The 15,973-nt window shown below is 44.7% G+C and overlaps 4 protein-coding genes across 4 annotated transcripts; all 4 read right to left on the minus strand.

Annotated features, from left to right (window-relative positions):
* Positions 1-1,724: 1,724 nt before the first annotated feature.
* LOC111604619 (vanin-like protein 3) lies at positions 1,725-5,208 on the minus strand. Its single transcript, XM_023322744.2, has 2 exons — positions 4,511-5,208; positions 1,725-2,756 (listed from the first exon to the last, which is right to left on the minus strand). The coding sequence occupies exons 1-2, from the start codon at positions 5,202-5,204 to the stop codon at positions 1,834-1,836; spliced, it is 1,617 nt and encodes a 538-aa protein (XP_023178512.2). The 5' UTR covers positions 5,205-5,208; the 3' UTR covers positions 1,725-1,833.
* Positions 5,209-6,166: 958 nt separating this feature from the next.
* LOC111603624 (vanin-like protein 2) lies at positions 6,167-8,335 on the minus strand. The gene is made up of 4 exons (XM_023321334.2): positions 8,219-8,335; positions 7,505-8,162; positions 6,695-7,433; positions 6,167-6,599 (listed from the first exon to the last, which is right to left on the minus strand). The coding sequence occupies exons 1-4, from the start codon at positions 8,297-8,299 to the stop codon at positions 6,362-6,364; spliced, it is 1,716 nt and encodes a 571-aa protein (XP_023177102.2). The 5' UTR covers positions 8,300-8,335; the 3' UTR covers positions 6,167-6,361.
* A 1,785-nt stretch (positions 8,336-10,120) lies between these two features.
* Positions 10,121-12,115, minus strand: LOC111605690 (vanin-like protein 1). The gene is made up of 4 exons (XM_030223551.1): positions 11,983-12,115; positions 11,264-11,924; positions 10,461-11,190; positions 10,121-10,383 (listed from the first exon to the last, which is right to left on the minus strand). The coding sequence occupies exons 1-4, from the start codon at positions 12,061-12,063 to the stop codon at positions 10,146-10,148; spliced, it is 1,710 nt and encodes a 569-aa protein (XP_030079411.1). The 5' UTR covers positions 12,064-12,115; the 3' UTR covers positions 10,121-10,145.
* A 1,247-nt stretch (positions 12,116-13,362) lies between these two features.
* LOC111602509 (vanin-like protein 1) lies at positions 13,363-15,504 on the minus strand. Its single transcript, XM_023319632.2, has 4 exons — positions 15,380-15,504; positions 14,666-15,323; positions 13,811-14,540; positions 13,363-13,739 (listed from the first exon to the last, which is right to left on the minus strand). The coding sequence occupies exons 1-4, from the start codon at positions 15,458-15,460 to the stop codon at positions 13,502-13,504; spliced, it is 1,707 nt and encodes a 568-aa protein (XP_023175400.2). The 5' UTR covers positions 15,461-15,504; the 3' UTR covers positions 13,363-13,501.
* Between the last annotated feature and the right edge of the window lie 469 nt (positions 15,505-15,973).

Raw genomic sequence — 15,973 nt, forward strand, 5'->3', positions numbered from 1 at the left:
AATAATTTAATGCAAATATAACGCAGTCTACACAACGCATACATGTGCACATGTCTCTGTCTCTGCCTCGGTGTGTCTGTGTGTGTGTGTGTGGGTTTATGGCGCCCAAAAACTCTACACAGAACACGCACCGAGCACGACCTTCTGCTTCAGGTGGACGCTCTCCAAAACTGCCTGCTGGAATGCCATAGCAGTCGGCACTCGGCATTCGACATTCGGCTTACGCGTCGGCCACTCGTGCCAGCGCTTTCCAGTCTCATTGGTGCTAACAAGTGGGGAGCAACAGTTGAAATGAATGAAACGTTTTTAACGGCAGCGACGCCGGCAGCGACGCTAGCAGCGATGTGCGACTTCATATGTTGCGCGCCTCTAATACACCTGCTCTACGTAGATGTGTGTGAGTGTCTGCTTTCCAGGCGCACGCATAAGCAGCAATTCGCACTGTTGCGCTGCCATGAGAAAGTGTGTGTGTGAGTGTGATTGGGATTGTGAGTGTGAGTGTTAAGCAGCAACTAATTTTTGTTAATCACACCTTAATGACATGAACTTGACACCGTTCTCGATATTGCTGTCGCCTGCTATCTAACTGCATGCATTTAATATCAATTGGCCCGTTACCGTTATTTGACATGTGCATGTTTGTGCTTGCATGTTTTTGCGTGCCTCTGTGGGTGTGTGTGTGTCACTTAATTACTATTCGCTGCAAGCTTACCAGCAGCAACAGCAACAACAATAGCAAACCGCAGCTTCTTTATATGTACACACACACTTGCACACACACACATGCAGCAGGCTCGGCGCCAATGTCGCGTTTAATGAGCTCTGCCAGGCGACAAACGTGACAGAAACGTTGCGTCGAAGCAGGCTCATGATTCACACACAATACATGCATTATTCAGTGCAGCCTGCCTAAAATTAACCTACTGACTATTTAGAGACCATAATTAGGGGCATAGAAATAAGTTAAGTACATATTGAAACAATTTAATTTGCTTTCGTCGGAACACGAGCTCGAGTCTACGCGATCGCGCACGACGCCTGCTCGTGGTGCCCGAACCCAAGCACAATTCAATGGCAATTCTGATTCTATTTATAGAATTCGAAAGAAAGTACATGTATTTTGATGTTTGTATGTAAATAAGTATGCAAGTATGTATGTGTGCACTTGCATAATGCAAATTCACTTGGCGCTGATTGCCATGTGGTCTTCCCGCACGTTTTCCTTAATAACTTCTGTGTTATTTATCCGATTTCAATGAAATTTTCAGTACATGATCTGCATATTCTACTGCATATGAAACATTTCATAAAAAATTTAAAAGTGTTTTGCGTATTCGCTATATTTACAACTAAACCTTAATATCAAGAATATTTCTAAGCTTGGAGTTGTTATCCGTAATGAAAGATAAATCAAAATTGAATCTAATAAACATCAACCTAAATTTAAAATTAGGAAACACTAGCTTGAAAGATGTATGATATATGCTTAAATAACCCCTATGCAATAAAGTCCTTGATCGATTTCACGGAAACGGAAATAATTATCGATTATTCGAAACTTACTTACCCTTATTTTGTCACATATATTTTAACAAAGCCAGCTCCCATTTATAATGTATATAAAACTAAATTATTTTTATATAATATCATTTGCATATTTATATCATCGTTATATCTAAAATAAGAAAATTCTGTTTAACAAAAAAAAAAAAAAAGGATTCTTCTCACTCTGTGTCCTCTCCACACTCCTCTTATCAACCACAATTTCGACAGTTTTGTCGCCTGCGCCCGCATTTCCAATTAGAACTAATCAGCAAAGTGTTTGCGTAGCGGTTAGCCCCCGTGATAAGACAGCAGCAACAGCAGCATCAGCAGCTGCTGCCACGGCATAGCCACAGCCACGCCCCTCGCCCCGCCACCACCGCCCCCTGGCAGGCCATCGTCAGCGAACTCATCAAAGTAGTTGCCATAGATGCCAAAGGTCAGCAGTTGTGTGTGGGTTTTTCTCAGCTTCAGCTCCACACGTGTCACGGCGCTGTCAGCGCCCAGCCACGCCCACTCGAATTCGGTCGCCTGCAGCGCATAGAGCGCAGCGCTCAGCGTGCTGGGCATGAGCAGTTGTCGCCGGCGCTGCACGAACTCGCCGCGAATACGCAGCCAGCTGAATGCAACGAGGCGACTGTTCGCCGCGGGCTCCGCTGCCTCCTCCGTCGCCAGTTGGCCGCAACTGTAAACGCTCTCGTTGCGGCACGCAAACAGACCGCACAGTCTGACCACGCTATATTGTTCCTCCTCGTAGCGCCGCTGGCCCACGAAGACGCCCACGCGATAGCTGTACTCCGGCTGCGTGGCATCGCCTGGCAGCTCTAGCTGCAGCTCGAAGTCGCAGCAGAGATCCTGCTGGCAGAGGCGCTGTTGCTGCCTGCTGCCATTGAGCAGCGGCACCAGCGAACTGGTAAAGTCCTCGAATTGCGGTTGCTGCAGCATCGCCAGCTGCCTCTGCGCTGGCCCCGCACGCTCCACATCCAGCTCCAGCTCCGGCCCCAGCTCCTGCTCCAACTGGGGATAACGCGGCACACGTGCCAGCAACAGCTGCCGCTGGCCAACGTGCGTGTCGCCCACCATGCGACGCACGAGGGCACCGCGACGTCCTGCATAGATGCCGCTGCCACTGATGCCGCCGTGGGGCAAGCTCGCGCCAGCTGCCAACAGATTCACATTGTTGGCCCACGCCCAGCCCTGTTGAAATTGGCTCGCTGCAAGAGAGTTAAATGTGAACGAATGAACATTTTCAATGACAATTGCCGGCTGGTAAAGTTACAAGGCAGTTGCAATGAACTTGCCAAGAGCTTTCCTTAAAGTTACGAAGGCATTATTAAGAGTAACAGGAAATATCTGCTTGACAGTTACAATGAACCTTGCCAGCAACTCGTAAATGTTTACAATCTAGTTGCAAGTCACTTGCCAGGCAGTTGGAAACTAACAAGAAATTTTCAGGACTTTTGCAAGGAAGCTACAAGTAATTACAAGGAAGCTGCAAATAACTAAAGTAAACTTTACTTCGTGAGTAAAATGAAACTTACAAGGAGCTTCCATTGTCAAGAGAAAGTTAACTTAACTTGCCATGAAATCTCAGCGCATTCAATAGATAATTAGCAGCAACTTTGCTTGCGCGTTACAAGGAACTCACCCAAGAAGAGCGAACATTTACAAGAAACTTCCAATAAACATTCATTGCTAACAAAGGTAAAGAGAAACTTTTACAAGTTACAAGACAGTCAGCTAATAGCTATAATGAAGTTACAAGGAACCACACAAGTAAGTAGATAGTTAGTAATATCAATAACTTTAGGAGAAAGCGAGAATTACAGTGAAGTTACTTCGTGCATAAACTGTCGATGAACTTTATAGGGAAGACAAATGGTAAATACCAACAAATGACCCGAAACTGAGGCTGATAAGAAAGTAGATTTACATAATAGAAGCTGACAGAACCTTTCTCTATAATCAGATAAGAAGTTCTTCTGAAAGGCGGAATAGGAAAATAAAGCCAACAGATTAGACTGAAATAATCCGCCACAATTTAGATACTCTCTTATCAAAGACAATATTTATGAAGTCGACACGTCTAGACGGAATTGCTCAATTGTATGGCCAGTACAAATGAAATTGTTATCGTTGCCATTGTTCAGATTGAGATATATATAGGGTATAGAATGCCATAAGCTAGCTGAGGTAAAGTAATTCAAATTTATTTGGCGAAAATGCAAATCATGTCTTGTAAGTAACTGCAGAGCTCTTACTATAGGGTATCTTTAAGTCGACTGTCTGACAAAATCTCAAATTATATCAACTAAGAGAGTTCGGATGTCAGTATAGAGTATTTGCAAGTCAGCTGACTGACAAAATATGTGAGTCACATAAACTACAGGGTATTCCTTAGTCAAATATCTGACAAAAATGTCAATTCTATCATTTAAGAGACTTCAGATATCATTACAGGGTATTTGCAAGTCAACTAACTAAAAAAATATGTGTCACATAAAGTACAGGGTATTCCTTAGTCGAATATCTGACGAAAATGTCAATTCTATCATTTAAGAGACTTCAGATATCAATACAGGGTATTTGCAAGTCAACTAACTAAAAAATATGTGAGTCACACAAAGTACAGGGTATTCCTTAGTCGACTATCTGCCAAAATTATAAATTTTATCAGCTAACAGACTTCACAACTCGCTACAGGGTATTTTCGAGTCGACTACTTTGGCTTTTACTCAGTCTCTAATAAATGAAAATCGAATTCAACAATTTCCGTTGTACAAGGAAACCTTTTGACTTAACTACAGGGTATTTCTGAGTTCATTACTCACTGCCTCATATTTTACTGTCAACTGAACTTCTTAGTAAAGGGTATTTGTGAGTCGACTACTTTGACTACTCGACTAGTTTCACAGCCAGCAAGAGCAGCGCAACTACAGGGTATTCCTCAGTCGTGACACCCGCTCACCTGTGAGAAAGGGCAGCTCAGACTTGAACATCTTGGTGACTATCAAATGCTGAATAGAGTAGCGCTCGACGAGCTCCTGGGCGGGCGTATGGAAGAGCATATCGAAGCATATGAAGTGGCCGAAGGTCACATTGAAGTCCGTTTCGAAGATGGCGTATTCCGGCTCCGGAGTGCGATTCAGTTGCGGCTCCAGATACAGATTCCATTTGCGGTAACGCGACACCACCGCACCGCTGCGATCCAGCACCACATTCGTGTTGTAGAGTCGAAAGCCGCGAGGGGGGCAATCGGCGTCTCGGTCGCAGCGCTCGCGCTCCTTCACGTTCAGCACCAAATAGCTCTCGGCGGCGACGGCGGCACACGCCAGATGTCTCAGAAACGTGGCCACGCCATCGACAGGTGCAACCACAATGTGGCACAGACTGCGCCACGACGGCGCCGGCACCGCCGTCAATTGCAGCTGACTATTCAGCGTGCCCTCCGGAAAGATCAGAATGTCCGCAGTGCCATTGGCGGCGTCTATCAGCTCCAGATAGGCCGCCAGATTCTCCTCGAGCAGCTGCTCGGAGCTGCCACCACTAACAGCCGGACGAAACTCCACCACGCCCGCCGTATAGTAATCCCTGCCGGCTGCACCACAGCCAGCCACAGCAGCGCACAGCAATTGCAGGAGCAGCACGCACTTGCCACACATGATGTGCTCGACAGACTGCAGACGATTCGCCTCAGTCACTCGCGTTCTCTATCTCTCTCTCTCTCTCTCTCTCTCTCTCTCTCTCTCTCTCTCTCTCTCTCTCTCTCTCTTTGTTATTTCTATCTTATCGTTCGTATCGGAGACTGCGGTTTATGACCGTTGCCTATTGTTATCGTCTCTGCAATATGATTTATGAAGCCCTTCGGACTAGGCTCAAGGTCTGCATACTTTTAGGCTTTCACGATAAACTCAATGCTTAAGATCTATTCAACTGAACTAGCTATATTTATTCATTAGCTCAACTAGTTCCATAAGCTGAACGAGTCATGGGCTTAACTTGTTTTTCCTATAATTTGTGCTGAACTAATTAGAGCTACTCAAAGAGCTTAACTAGTTCCGAACTGAAAAGGCTCTAAATATTCAATGAACTAACTTATTTTATTCCAAGAGCTGGTTCAGCTGATAGGACTGTCTACTTTTAGGCTCATGCGAATCCATAAGATGTTCCACGAGCTGAACTAGTTGACACTATTCTATGAACTGGTTCTACTAATAACACTACACAGCTTTGAGCTTGCACATAACAATACAGCAGCTCTATAGTAGTAGCACTTGAACTGGAACTGAACTAGATCCAAGAGCAGGTTCAACTCATAGAACTGATTACTTTTGGGCTTTATTGAAATCAATGAAATGAGCTTGTTAGTTATGTTTCATGAGCTAGTTCACTGTATTCCATGAACTGGTTCAACTTGAACTGGAATTGTTGAGCTGAACCAGATCCAAGAACTGACTCAACAATACATATACAATACATAAGCAAAATATTTGAACCAACTCCGAACCGAAAAATATGAACCAAAAGAGTTTATTAAAAAACAGCTCAGCTTTATAGAGAAATATATGAAAAGTATATGTATTAATTTATCATTGAGCCTTACAAAGAATATTACCTAAGACCTAATTCACGACTCAACCCAATTTTCTTGTTAGCTTGAGGCTTTCTTACTTTAGTCTAAATGTAACTATAATATATAAGTTTTCAAAGCTTCATAATGAATTCCAGAATATCTTTAAAATTATTTATGGCTTGGCCCGTAGACCCGCATCCTGCTGCCAAAGATCTTCCCCACAGAAAAATTAAACAGATAAAGATTCTAATTTCTAAGGTGAACTATTAAAGCCACAGCCAGAAGCAAATGCAACCAACTGGCAAAGAAGCGCAGCTCGGCGGCGCCATCATTAATAGGCTTAAAGCCACATTGAATATCCTTCTCCGGGGTGCCCGTGCCATAGGTACAAATGTCATCGTAATAATTCCCATAGATTCCGAAGGTCAATAGGTTGGACAGCGCCTCAGTTTTAACTAGGGCAAAGCGCACACTCAGCAGATGGCTGGAAGGAGGAAGGCAATGCATCAGTATCATAGAATTCTGGGATCTTACAAGTGAGGTCACATATGAAGGACAAAGGCAGGATCAACGACTCACCTCTTTTCCTCCTCCTGGACAGACCACTCGAACTGCGATGGCTCGAGGGGCAACAGATTGTCCCTCACACTGTTTGGCATCAGAAGAAACTCTTGAGACTTGGGATACTTGGCCTCAATGAGCAACCGGCTAAAGTTGTGATTTAAGTCATTCGCCTTCAGCAGCAAGCCGCAATCCTTAATGTTGGGACCGCTGCAGGCAAAGATGCCGCAATTGCGCACATAGTTATTATCCACATCCTGCTCATTGCGCCAGCCATCGTAGGCAGCTAGGCGATAACCGAAAGTGCTTTCATTGCCAGCTCCTGTATCGACTGGACTCCACTCCAACTCGAAATGGCAGCAGAGTTTTTCATGGCAAACATCCTTTGTCACGTTGCTTTCCTGCGGCAGTAGTACGCTCTCGTACAGCTCAAGTGTATCCCGCTTCATCACGAATCCCGACCTACTTCGGGCTAGCGAGCTCTGCTCTTGACTCTGGCTAAGTCTTTGCTTCTGGCCTGCCATGTGAATCTGACTCAAGACATGTCGACGTCCCTTAACCTCTGAGCTCTGGAACTTGGGCACCTGGGCCACATAGATGCGACGCTCACCTTCGTCCAACTTCATAACACTAGTGATAGTTCCCTGCCTTCCATTAAAGATTCCTGTTCCAGTACTGCCGTACTCCGTGTGACTGGCGCCGGCAGCTAAAAGATTCACATCGTTGGCATAAGACCAGCCCATCTGAACTTGAACAGCTGTAAAAGGGAAAGAGGGAAAGGGCTACTTACTTAACTCAACTTACTTACTTAACTCAACTTGAACTCACCTGTGAGAAACGGTAGCTGAGAGAACCACATGGTCGGAAAAACGAAGTTCCGAACGCCCTGCTTCAGACGCAACTCATGTGCTGGAGCATAGAAGAGGATGTCAAAGCAAATGAAATGTCCGAAGGTCACATTGAAGTCCGTCTCAAAGCTGACTGACTCTGGCACGAAAGTGCTATTCCTTGGCTCGCCATACAAGTGAACCTTGCGATACCTGGAGACAACAGTTCCATTGCGATCGAAGACAACATTCGTATTGAAGGTATTTAGTCCATTGGAGGCACAAGGACGCGTGTCCTCGGGTGTGTCGGAGCAGAGTTGCTTCTCATTGATATTGATCACAATATACCTTTTTACACTACGAGCCGCACAGGAGAGCTCAACCAGAAACGGTTCAAAGTAGTTGGCCGAGGGATCGACTAGGCAGGGTGTTACCTCCTCATCGGGCGACGGCACAAAGCTGGCCGTACTTAGGCCATTGAGGGTCATCTCAGGGAAGACCATGATGTCTACAGAGCTGGCATTTGGGGAGTTGATCAACTCCAAATAGCCAGCCAAATTGTCGGCCAGATTCGCATTGGCATCGTAGCCATTGGCTTGACGAAACTCAACAACGCCGGCCGTATAGAAACTGTCGCTGGCCGATTCACCGATCGACGCCTGCGAATACCCAACTTGCGATTAGCCGCTAACGCTTATCGGGGCTGCTAACCCACCTGCTGACTCAGCCTGATTCCAACAGCCAACAGCAGCAGCAGCTGCCACAGCCCACTAACGCTTGTCACACGCTCGGCCATTTGGGTTTCTATAGCTGTTGTTGCCTTGCGCGTCGCCGAATGCTTAACTGACACACAGTTGCCGATGCGGAAATCTTTTATAGCGAAATCCAAAACCCAAAAATCATTTATCTAATCAGCACTAACAACAGTTTGCACTACACTTTTCAATAGGACTCACATAGATCGTCTAGGCCAGTAAAGTAAAACGATGTAACGAGTTCAGACAGATCATAGCAATAATTATTATAGAGCTGAAGAATATAATACCCTCCCTATAAAGGAAACTCTTTAGACTAGACTTCACTTAATAAATTTCAAATATATATCATAGATATATATAGATATGCCCCTCTAGAAAGAATCTCTCTTAAGCTACAGTCTCGCTCTATGCCACGAATATCTCAAAAACTATATCAAATTGGATCAAAAATATCTATAAAGATTCTTTAGAGCAGATATAGAATCTCGTTCAGAGAGTTTCAGATTGATATCGTAGAGTATTTAAGCTTCGATTTGTCGAATAGCATTCGGCTATCTGGATATTTTGCAAGCGAGTAGAATGTCTGAAATTATTTTCAAGATGATCGCTCACCCGCGCACAGTGGTGCAAAAACATCAGCAAATACTAAAAATGGGCATCAATAAGAGATCTGGGAAGCACGCCCTATATCTTTATTAGGCAGCTTTATTTGCCTAACGGTCTTGATTAAGTTGATAGGAGTGATATATCTTGTATTTATATCTCTGTTAGCCATCTTCAGGACATCCTACATACCCCTAGTTATAGAGTATCGTCTATTTCTTGTGTAAATCAAATTTGTATGTCACCTTTTTCGATGTTTTCATGCGTATGGCGAATGCATAAATTGATAACTCGGCGATTTTTGGGGCTTGTACATTGGACAGTAGAACAAACTATTTAAGCAGCTACTTCGATTGGCTTTACCCATGTGTATATAAATATATATGCGACAGCTATCAGGCTACAGTCCAATTATCCGATATAATGGATTTATGATCGTTACGGCTGTCGATACTCTCTCTTATCTAAGTATATTTTTATGGATGTCTATTAACTGCGCTTATCAGTCACGCCCTCTAGGGCAGGCTAGGCCACTGAAACTATTTGACTGCCAGAGCTACAGCTCCAGAATGTGGTATTTATAGGGTATTGGAATATTATGCTAATTACTATAAGATAAAGGAACTCTCATGATTGTCAACAATGCAGGGTATTAATTGGGCGACTAGTGACTTTTCGAGACACTGACTCATAAGAGACTTGCTCTTTGAAGTACAGGGTATTGCATAGTCTACTACTAAACTTAAGCTTATCTAGCTAAGACCAAATGTGAACTGATTTAGCACAGCTTCCACTTACAGATGTGGGCTCGTAAGAGAGAGGTCGGGTTTGTCTTCTAGTCCTCATGTATATTTACAGGGTATGTCTAAGTCGGCTACTGAAGCTTCAACTTTTGACGTATAATACTCGGACCTGCTCTCACTCACTCTCTCTTTCTAATTCGCTCTATCTCTCGCTCTCTCTCTTTGTTATTTTCATGTTATCTATCGATTCGAGAACTGATAGACCTAAGGATTGCATACTTTTAAGCATAATGATACTTAGAGTGCATCACTTTTGACCAGACCAATGACTCCTGGTACTTGGATCACACATCTATTTATCCCTATCTATCCATTCCCATGATGTAATAAAAACTCAGTCATGCACTCTTTGCTGAGATAGACCATTCCAGCTCAGGGACCGATACTCAGCAAACATAGATCAATGAGTTCAAGTCCAGGCATATTTGGCAAGCTACGTCTTTAATAAAACAGACTAAGGCTCAAGTTTGTGATCTCTCTAATGGCTCAGGTAGAATATAATGCTCACAGCCAGAAGCAAATGCAACCAGGTGCCAAAGCAACGCAGCTCAGCTGCCCCATCGTCAGTGGGCTTAAAGCCACACAGAATATCCTCTTCCGAGGTGCCCGTGCCATAGGTGCAAACTTCATCGTAGTAATTTCCGAAGATTCCGAAGGTCAATAAGTTGGACAGCGCCTCAGATTTAGCCAATGCAAAGCGAACACTCAGCAGATGGCTGAAAGGAAGAAGCAATTGAAATTAAAGTCTCGAAGGATTACAAAGGCAGGAGCAACTAAACGTCTCTTGACTTACCTTTTCTCCTCCTCCTGGACAGACCATTCGAACTGCGCTGGCTCGAGGGGCATTAGATTGTCCCTCACACTATTTGGCATGAGGAGGATCTCCTGAGACTTCGGGTACTTGGCCTCAATGAGTATTCGGCTTAAGTTGAGCCGAAATTGCTCAGCGCTCAACATGTATCCGCAGTCGTCAATGCTCACTCCAGTGCAAGCAAAGATGCCGCAGTTACGGACATAGTTGGGATCTACATTCGGCTGATTCCGCCAGCCATCGTAGGCAGCTAGGCGATAGCCGAAGCTGCTTTCATCGCCTGCTTCGGTTTCCAGTGGGTTCCACTCCAGCTCGAAGTGGCAGCAGAGCTTTCCATGGCAAACGTCAGCTTTCACGCTGCCCGCCAACGACTGATCTAGCCACAAGGTCTTATACTGCTCGAGGTAGTCCCGAGTCATCACAAATCCTGAGCTGGTGGTCTGGGTCTTCTGTTCCGGAGTCGGCTCACGGACACGTTTCTGAGCCTGCCTGGCGATTCGTTGCTGACGCTTTGGCTCTGTCTTCTTGTACTTGGGAACTTGGGCCACATAGATGCGGCGCTCGCCTTCGTCCAGCTTAATCACGCTGGTGAGAGTTCCTTTCCTTCCATTGTAGATGCCTGAGCCGGTGCTGCCGTACTCCAAGCGACTGGCACCAGCTGCCAAAAGGTTCACATCATTGGCATAAGCCCAGCCCAGGTGCACTTGAAGAGCTATAAAGGAAAGTGTAGTAGTAAATAGAAGACCTAAGACTTTAGTATTTTCAGAGTATTAGACTATACTAACCTGTGTAAAACGGCAGTTGTGAGTGCCACTTAAGTGGATAGACAAAGTCTCGTATGCCATGTTTCTCGACCAATTCCCGGGAGGGAACATAGAACGCGATGTCGAAGCAAATAAAATGTCCGAAGGTCACATTGAAGTCCGTCTCAAAGGTTTCTACCTCCGGCACAACTGTCGTGTTCCTGGGCTCATTCAAATACAGATGAACCTTGCGATACCTGGAGACAACAGTTCCATTGCGATCGAAGACAACATTCGTATTGAAGATATTATGTCCATTGGAGGCACAAGGACGCGTGTCCTCGGGTGTGTCGGAGCAGAGTTGTTTCTCATTGATGTTGATCACAATATACCTTTTGACACTACGAGCCGCACAGGAGATCTCCACAAAAAATGGCTCATAGGTTTCAGCCGAGGGATCGTCTAGGCAGGGTGTTACTACCTTATCGACTGAGGGCACATAGGTAAGTGAATTCACGCTATTCAGAGTCATCTCCGGGAAGACCATGATATCCGCCGCAGTGGCATTTGGTGAGTTGATCAGCTCCAAATACCCCGCCAAGTTGTCAGCCAGATTCGCGGTCAGATCGGCTCCATCGGCCTGACTAAACTCCACAACGGCGGCAGTATAGAAGTCCTCGCTGGCCGATTCAGGGACGGACGCCTGTAAAAGCCAAGCATTTGATTAGATTAGAAGAATCGTCAGGGCTCTTTAAGGTCACCTGCTGACTAATGCCGACTCCAACAAGTAGCAGCAGAAACAACGGCCACCGCGAATTTGGTTTCTTCAAAGGATTGGCCATTTAATTTTCGTATCAATTTTCGTTTTGATTTCTGTTGCCGAATCAAGTCGTGGCAAATGTTTAACTGATGTGTAGTCGGCGATGAGGAATCTCTTTTATAAGACCGAAACTCTTCAATCTTATCAGCATTAGCAATAATATTAAATCTTGCGAGTAATTTAACTTGTCATAAAATGAACTATTCTTTAGTATTCCAGTTATATGGACCTATCATGGTAATTGCAAATATTATCACAAAAATCTTATCTAAATATTTTGACTGTGTCATAAAGCTATATTGAAAAGACGATCGATCATACGAAGCAATAGCTGAAGCTTATGGCTACATCATTCATAGATTGTTCAACGAAGTCTTAAGAAGTGAGAAGTGCTTCAAGAAGTCGAAAGGAACGATATTTGTTGAGCTGTAACTATATTGCTTGTGTTGAGGCATGCCATGAAGCTTGCGACGTCGGTGAGTGTCGACAGTTGACGGAGAGGTCCTATTCCTTTCCTTTCCTCTGCTCTGCTGTAGCTACTTACCTGACTCTACTGCCTGCTGTAAGGCAGTGTGCCTAACAATGTGGACTACCTCAAAGCTGAACGCCCCTTAAAAAAGTTTATGTTGTGCTTGAGGATCACATAGCTGATCTCTGTGATGGGTTGTTAGCCACCTGATTTATGTAAGGTATGTGGTTTGACTTCTGCATATAGAAAAGCTCGCAAGAGCTCAAACCTGTCATGCACTGATTGGCAGCGTATATGGCTTCCAAGCTCGTCTGTAGCTAAGGTCAACAGTGATGCAGCTCCACAAGCTGAAGAAGTTTCAGCTTATTGCAGGCGGGTGTGGTTCTATCAGCCTAAAACAATATATAAATAAGACTTGAAGATTGTAAACTGTGAACGATATATAGCTTTGCTCCATTTGCCATGACCTCAAGGAGGGAGCCATTAAAATTTGATAATCGTCTGTGGGATTGGTAGACCTCAGCACGTATTTAATATGCTTAGCGCAGAGTCTTTATATTGTAAACTTCAATTTGCAGTAGTTTCATCATCATCTAAAGCATTCATAATATCTATTTTCATGCGGCATTAATCATGCTTTAGCCCAATTTACCTGATAAAACAAAATATGGCATTTTATTTTATAGTTGTTCTTATCAGTCACACACCCATTGAGAGCCAAAGATCGAAGTACCTAGTGATATTGATGGAATGTCAATTACCAAATAACCAATAAAGAACAAAACTTAAGCGAAATCTATTTCGTATTCAATTAGTTCATGAGAGTCTTGGTTCAAATCGAGCCAAATTTCATTTATTAACGTATAAAGTTTCGATTAACACTTGAGACCTATCCCAAGATTTAATTTCTTTGCCTTTGGGTTGAGCTTTTCTTTATTTACCCTGTGCATAGTTATCAAGGTAGAAAGGGCTACTTCTTCAGATAGAAGCATTAATTTCTAAGGTAGTACACGAAGCCCACAGCCAGAAGCAAATGCAACCAACTGGCAAAGAAACGCAGCTCAGCTGCCCCATCGTCAGTGGGCTTATAGCCACATTGAATGTCCTTCTCCGGAGTGCCCGTGCCATAGGTACACACTTCGTCGTAGTAATTGCCGAAGATAGCGAAGGCTAACAGGTTAGATAGCGCCTCAGTTTTAGCTAGTGCAAAGCGCGCACTCAACAGATGACTGAAATTAAGAAGGAGTTCGGTTCTATAAGGTTCCAATCCCAGTGAGTAGCACTTCCAACCTCGACTCACCTTTTCTCCTCCTCCTGGACAGACCATTCGAACTGCGCTGGCTCTAGGGGCATTAGATTGTCCCTCACACTGTTTGGCATGAGGAGGATCTCCTGAGACTTCGGGTACTTGGCCTCAATGAGTATTCGGCTTAAGTTGAGCCGAAATTGCTCAGCGCTCAACATGTATCCGCAGTCGTCAATGCTCACTCCACTGCAGGCAAAGATGCCGCAGTTACGGACATAGTTGGGATCTACATTCGGCTGATTCCGCCAGCCATCGTAGGCAGCTAGGCGATAGCCGAAGCTGCTTTCATCGCCTGCTTCGGTTTCCAGTGGGTTCCACTCCAGCTCGAAGTGGCAGCAGAGCTTTCCATGGCAAACGTCAGCTTTCATGCTGCCCGCCAACGACTGATCTAGCCACAAGGTCTTATACTGCTCGAGGTAGTCCCGAGTCATCACAAATCCTGAGCTGGTGGTCTGGGTCTTCTGTTCCGGAGTGGGCTCACGGACACGTTTCTGAACCTGCCTGGCGATTCGATGCTGTCGCTGCGGCTCTGTCTTCTTGTACTTGGGAACTTGGGCCACATAGATGCGGCGCTCGCCTTCGTCCAGCTTAATCACGCTGGTGAGAGTTCCCTTTCTTCCATTATATATGCCTGAGCCGGTGCTGCCGTACTCCAAGCGACTGGCACCAGCCGCCAAAAGGTTCACATCATTGGCATAAGCCCAGCCCAGTTGTACTTGAAGCGCTATAGTAGGAAGGGAGGGATATGAAAGAGACGAAGTGAAGGAGATAAAAGTATATATATAGTATTAAATGAATTAGAAAGTGAGAAGCAAGGATAGTCAGTATCTGATTGTAACCTAGTCATACCTGTAAAAAACGGCAGCTGTGAGTGCCACTTAATTGTATAGACAAAATCCCGAATGCCATGTTTCTCAACCAGCTCAAGGGTTGGCACATAGAACGCGATGTCGAAGCAAATGAAATGTCCGAAGGTCACATTAAAGTCCGTCTCAAAGGTTTCTACCTCCGGCACAACTGTCGTGTTCCTGGGCTCATTCAAATACAGATGAACCTTGCGATACCTGGAGACAACAGTTCCATTGCGATCGAAGACAACATTCGTATTGAAGATATTATGTCCATTGGAGGCACAAGGACGCGTGTCCTCGGGTGTGTCGGAGCAGAGTTGTTTCTCATTGATGTTGATCACAATATATCTTTTGACATTACGAGCCGCACAGGAGATCTCCACAAAAAATGGATCGTAGTATTCGGCCGAGGGGTCGTCCAAGCAGGGTGTGGCCTTTTTCTCGGGCGCAGGCACATAAGTAATCGAATTCATGGTGTTGAGGGTCATCTCCGGGAAGACCATGATATCCGCCGCAGTGGCATTTGGTGAGTTGATCAGCTCTAAATACCCCGCCAAGTTGTCAGCCAGATTCGCGGTCAGATCGGCTCCATCGGCCTGACTAAACTCCACAACGGCGGCAGTATAGAAGTCCTCGCTGGCCTCACGAAGGGTCGCCTGCAAAAACCCATCTTAAGATGTGCTGCTTACTTTTATTGGAGTGACAAACCGACCTGTTGACTTATCCCGGCTGCAGCCAACAGCAGCAGCAGTACCTGCCATACCCGATTAGCACTTGTCACAGTCTTGGCCATTTGAATTCGCTATCTCAACTGCTGTTTACTGTTTCTGTAGCTGCCTCTCGACTGGGACACCATTGCTGCTGCGGAACCTTTTTTATAAACTGAAATCCAACAACCAAAATTAATTTATCTAATCGGTCCTAACAACAACATGGTATACCCTACTCCAGGGTAAAGCCAACTAGTAACGATGTAAGTGACACACAGACGCCTCGAGCTATGGACACTCAGAGCCAACGAAACTTAAAGAAGTGTAAGAGAGAATGCATCAGAGTTGAGAGATATAGATAAGAAATTATTATGGACTTTCGAGTGAATCTGACATAGACTCCATATACTTGAAATTGTAGAGTATCAATAGCTAATTCTATATATAAGAATAATTTTTCTATAATTTTGTTAATGTCGTTTATTGACTGATTATGATTTTATGAGCCCATTTAAGATTTTATAATTGCAATTGCACACATCGAAAATGTCAATTTGATATCAAGTGAATACTTTTCGGCTTGTAGATTGGATGGC

The sequence above is a fragment of the Drosophila hydei genome, unplaced genomic scaffold (assembly GCF_003285905.1).
Source record: "Drosophila hydei strain 15085-1641.00,03,60 unplaced genomic scaffold, DhydRS2 tig00000237-arrow-arrow-pilon, whole genome shotgun sequence".
Taxonomy (NCBI): domain Eukaryota; kingdom Metazoa; phylum Arthropoda; class Insecta; order Diptera; family Drosophilidae; genus Drosophila; species Drosophila hydei.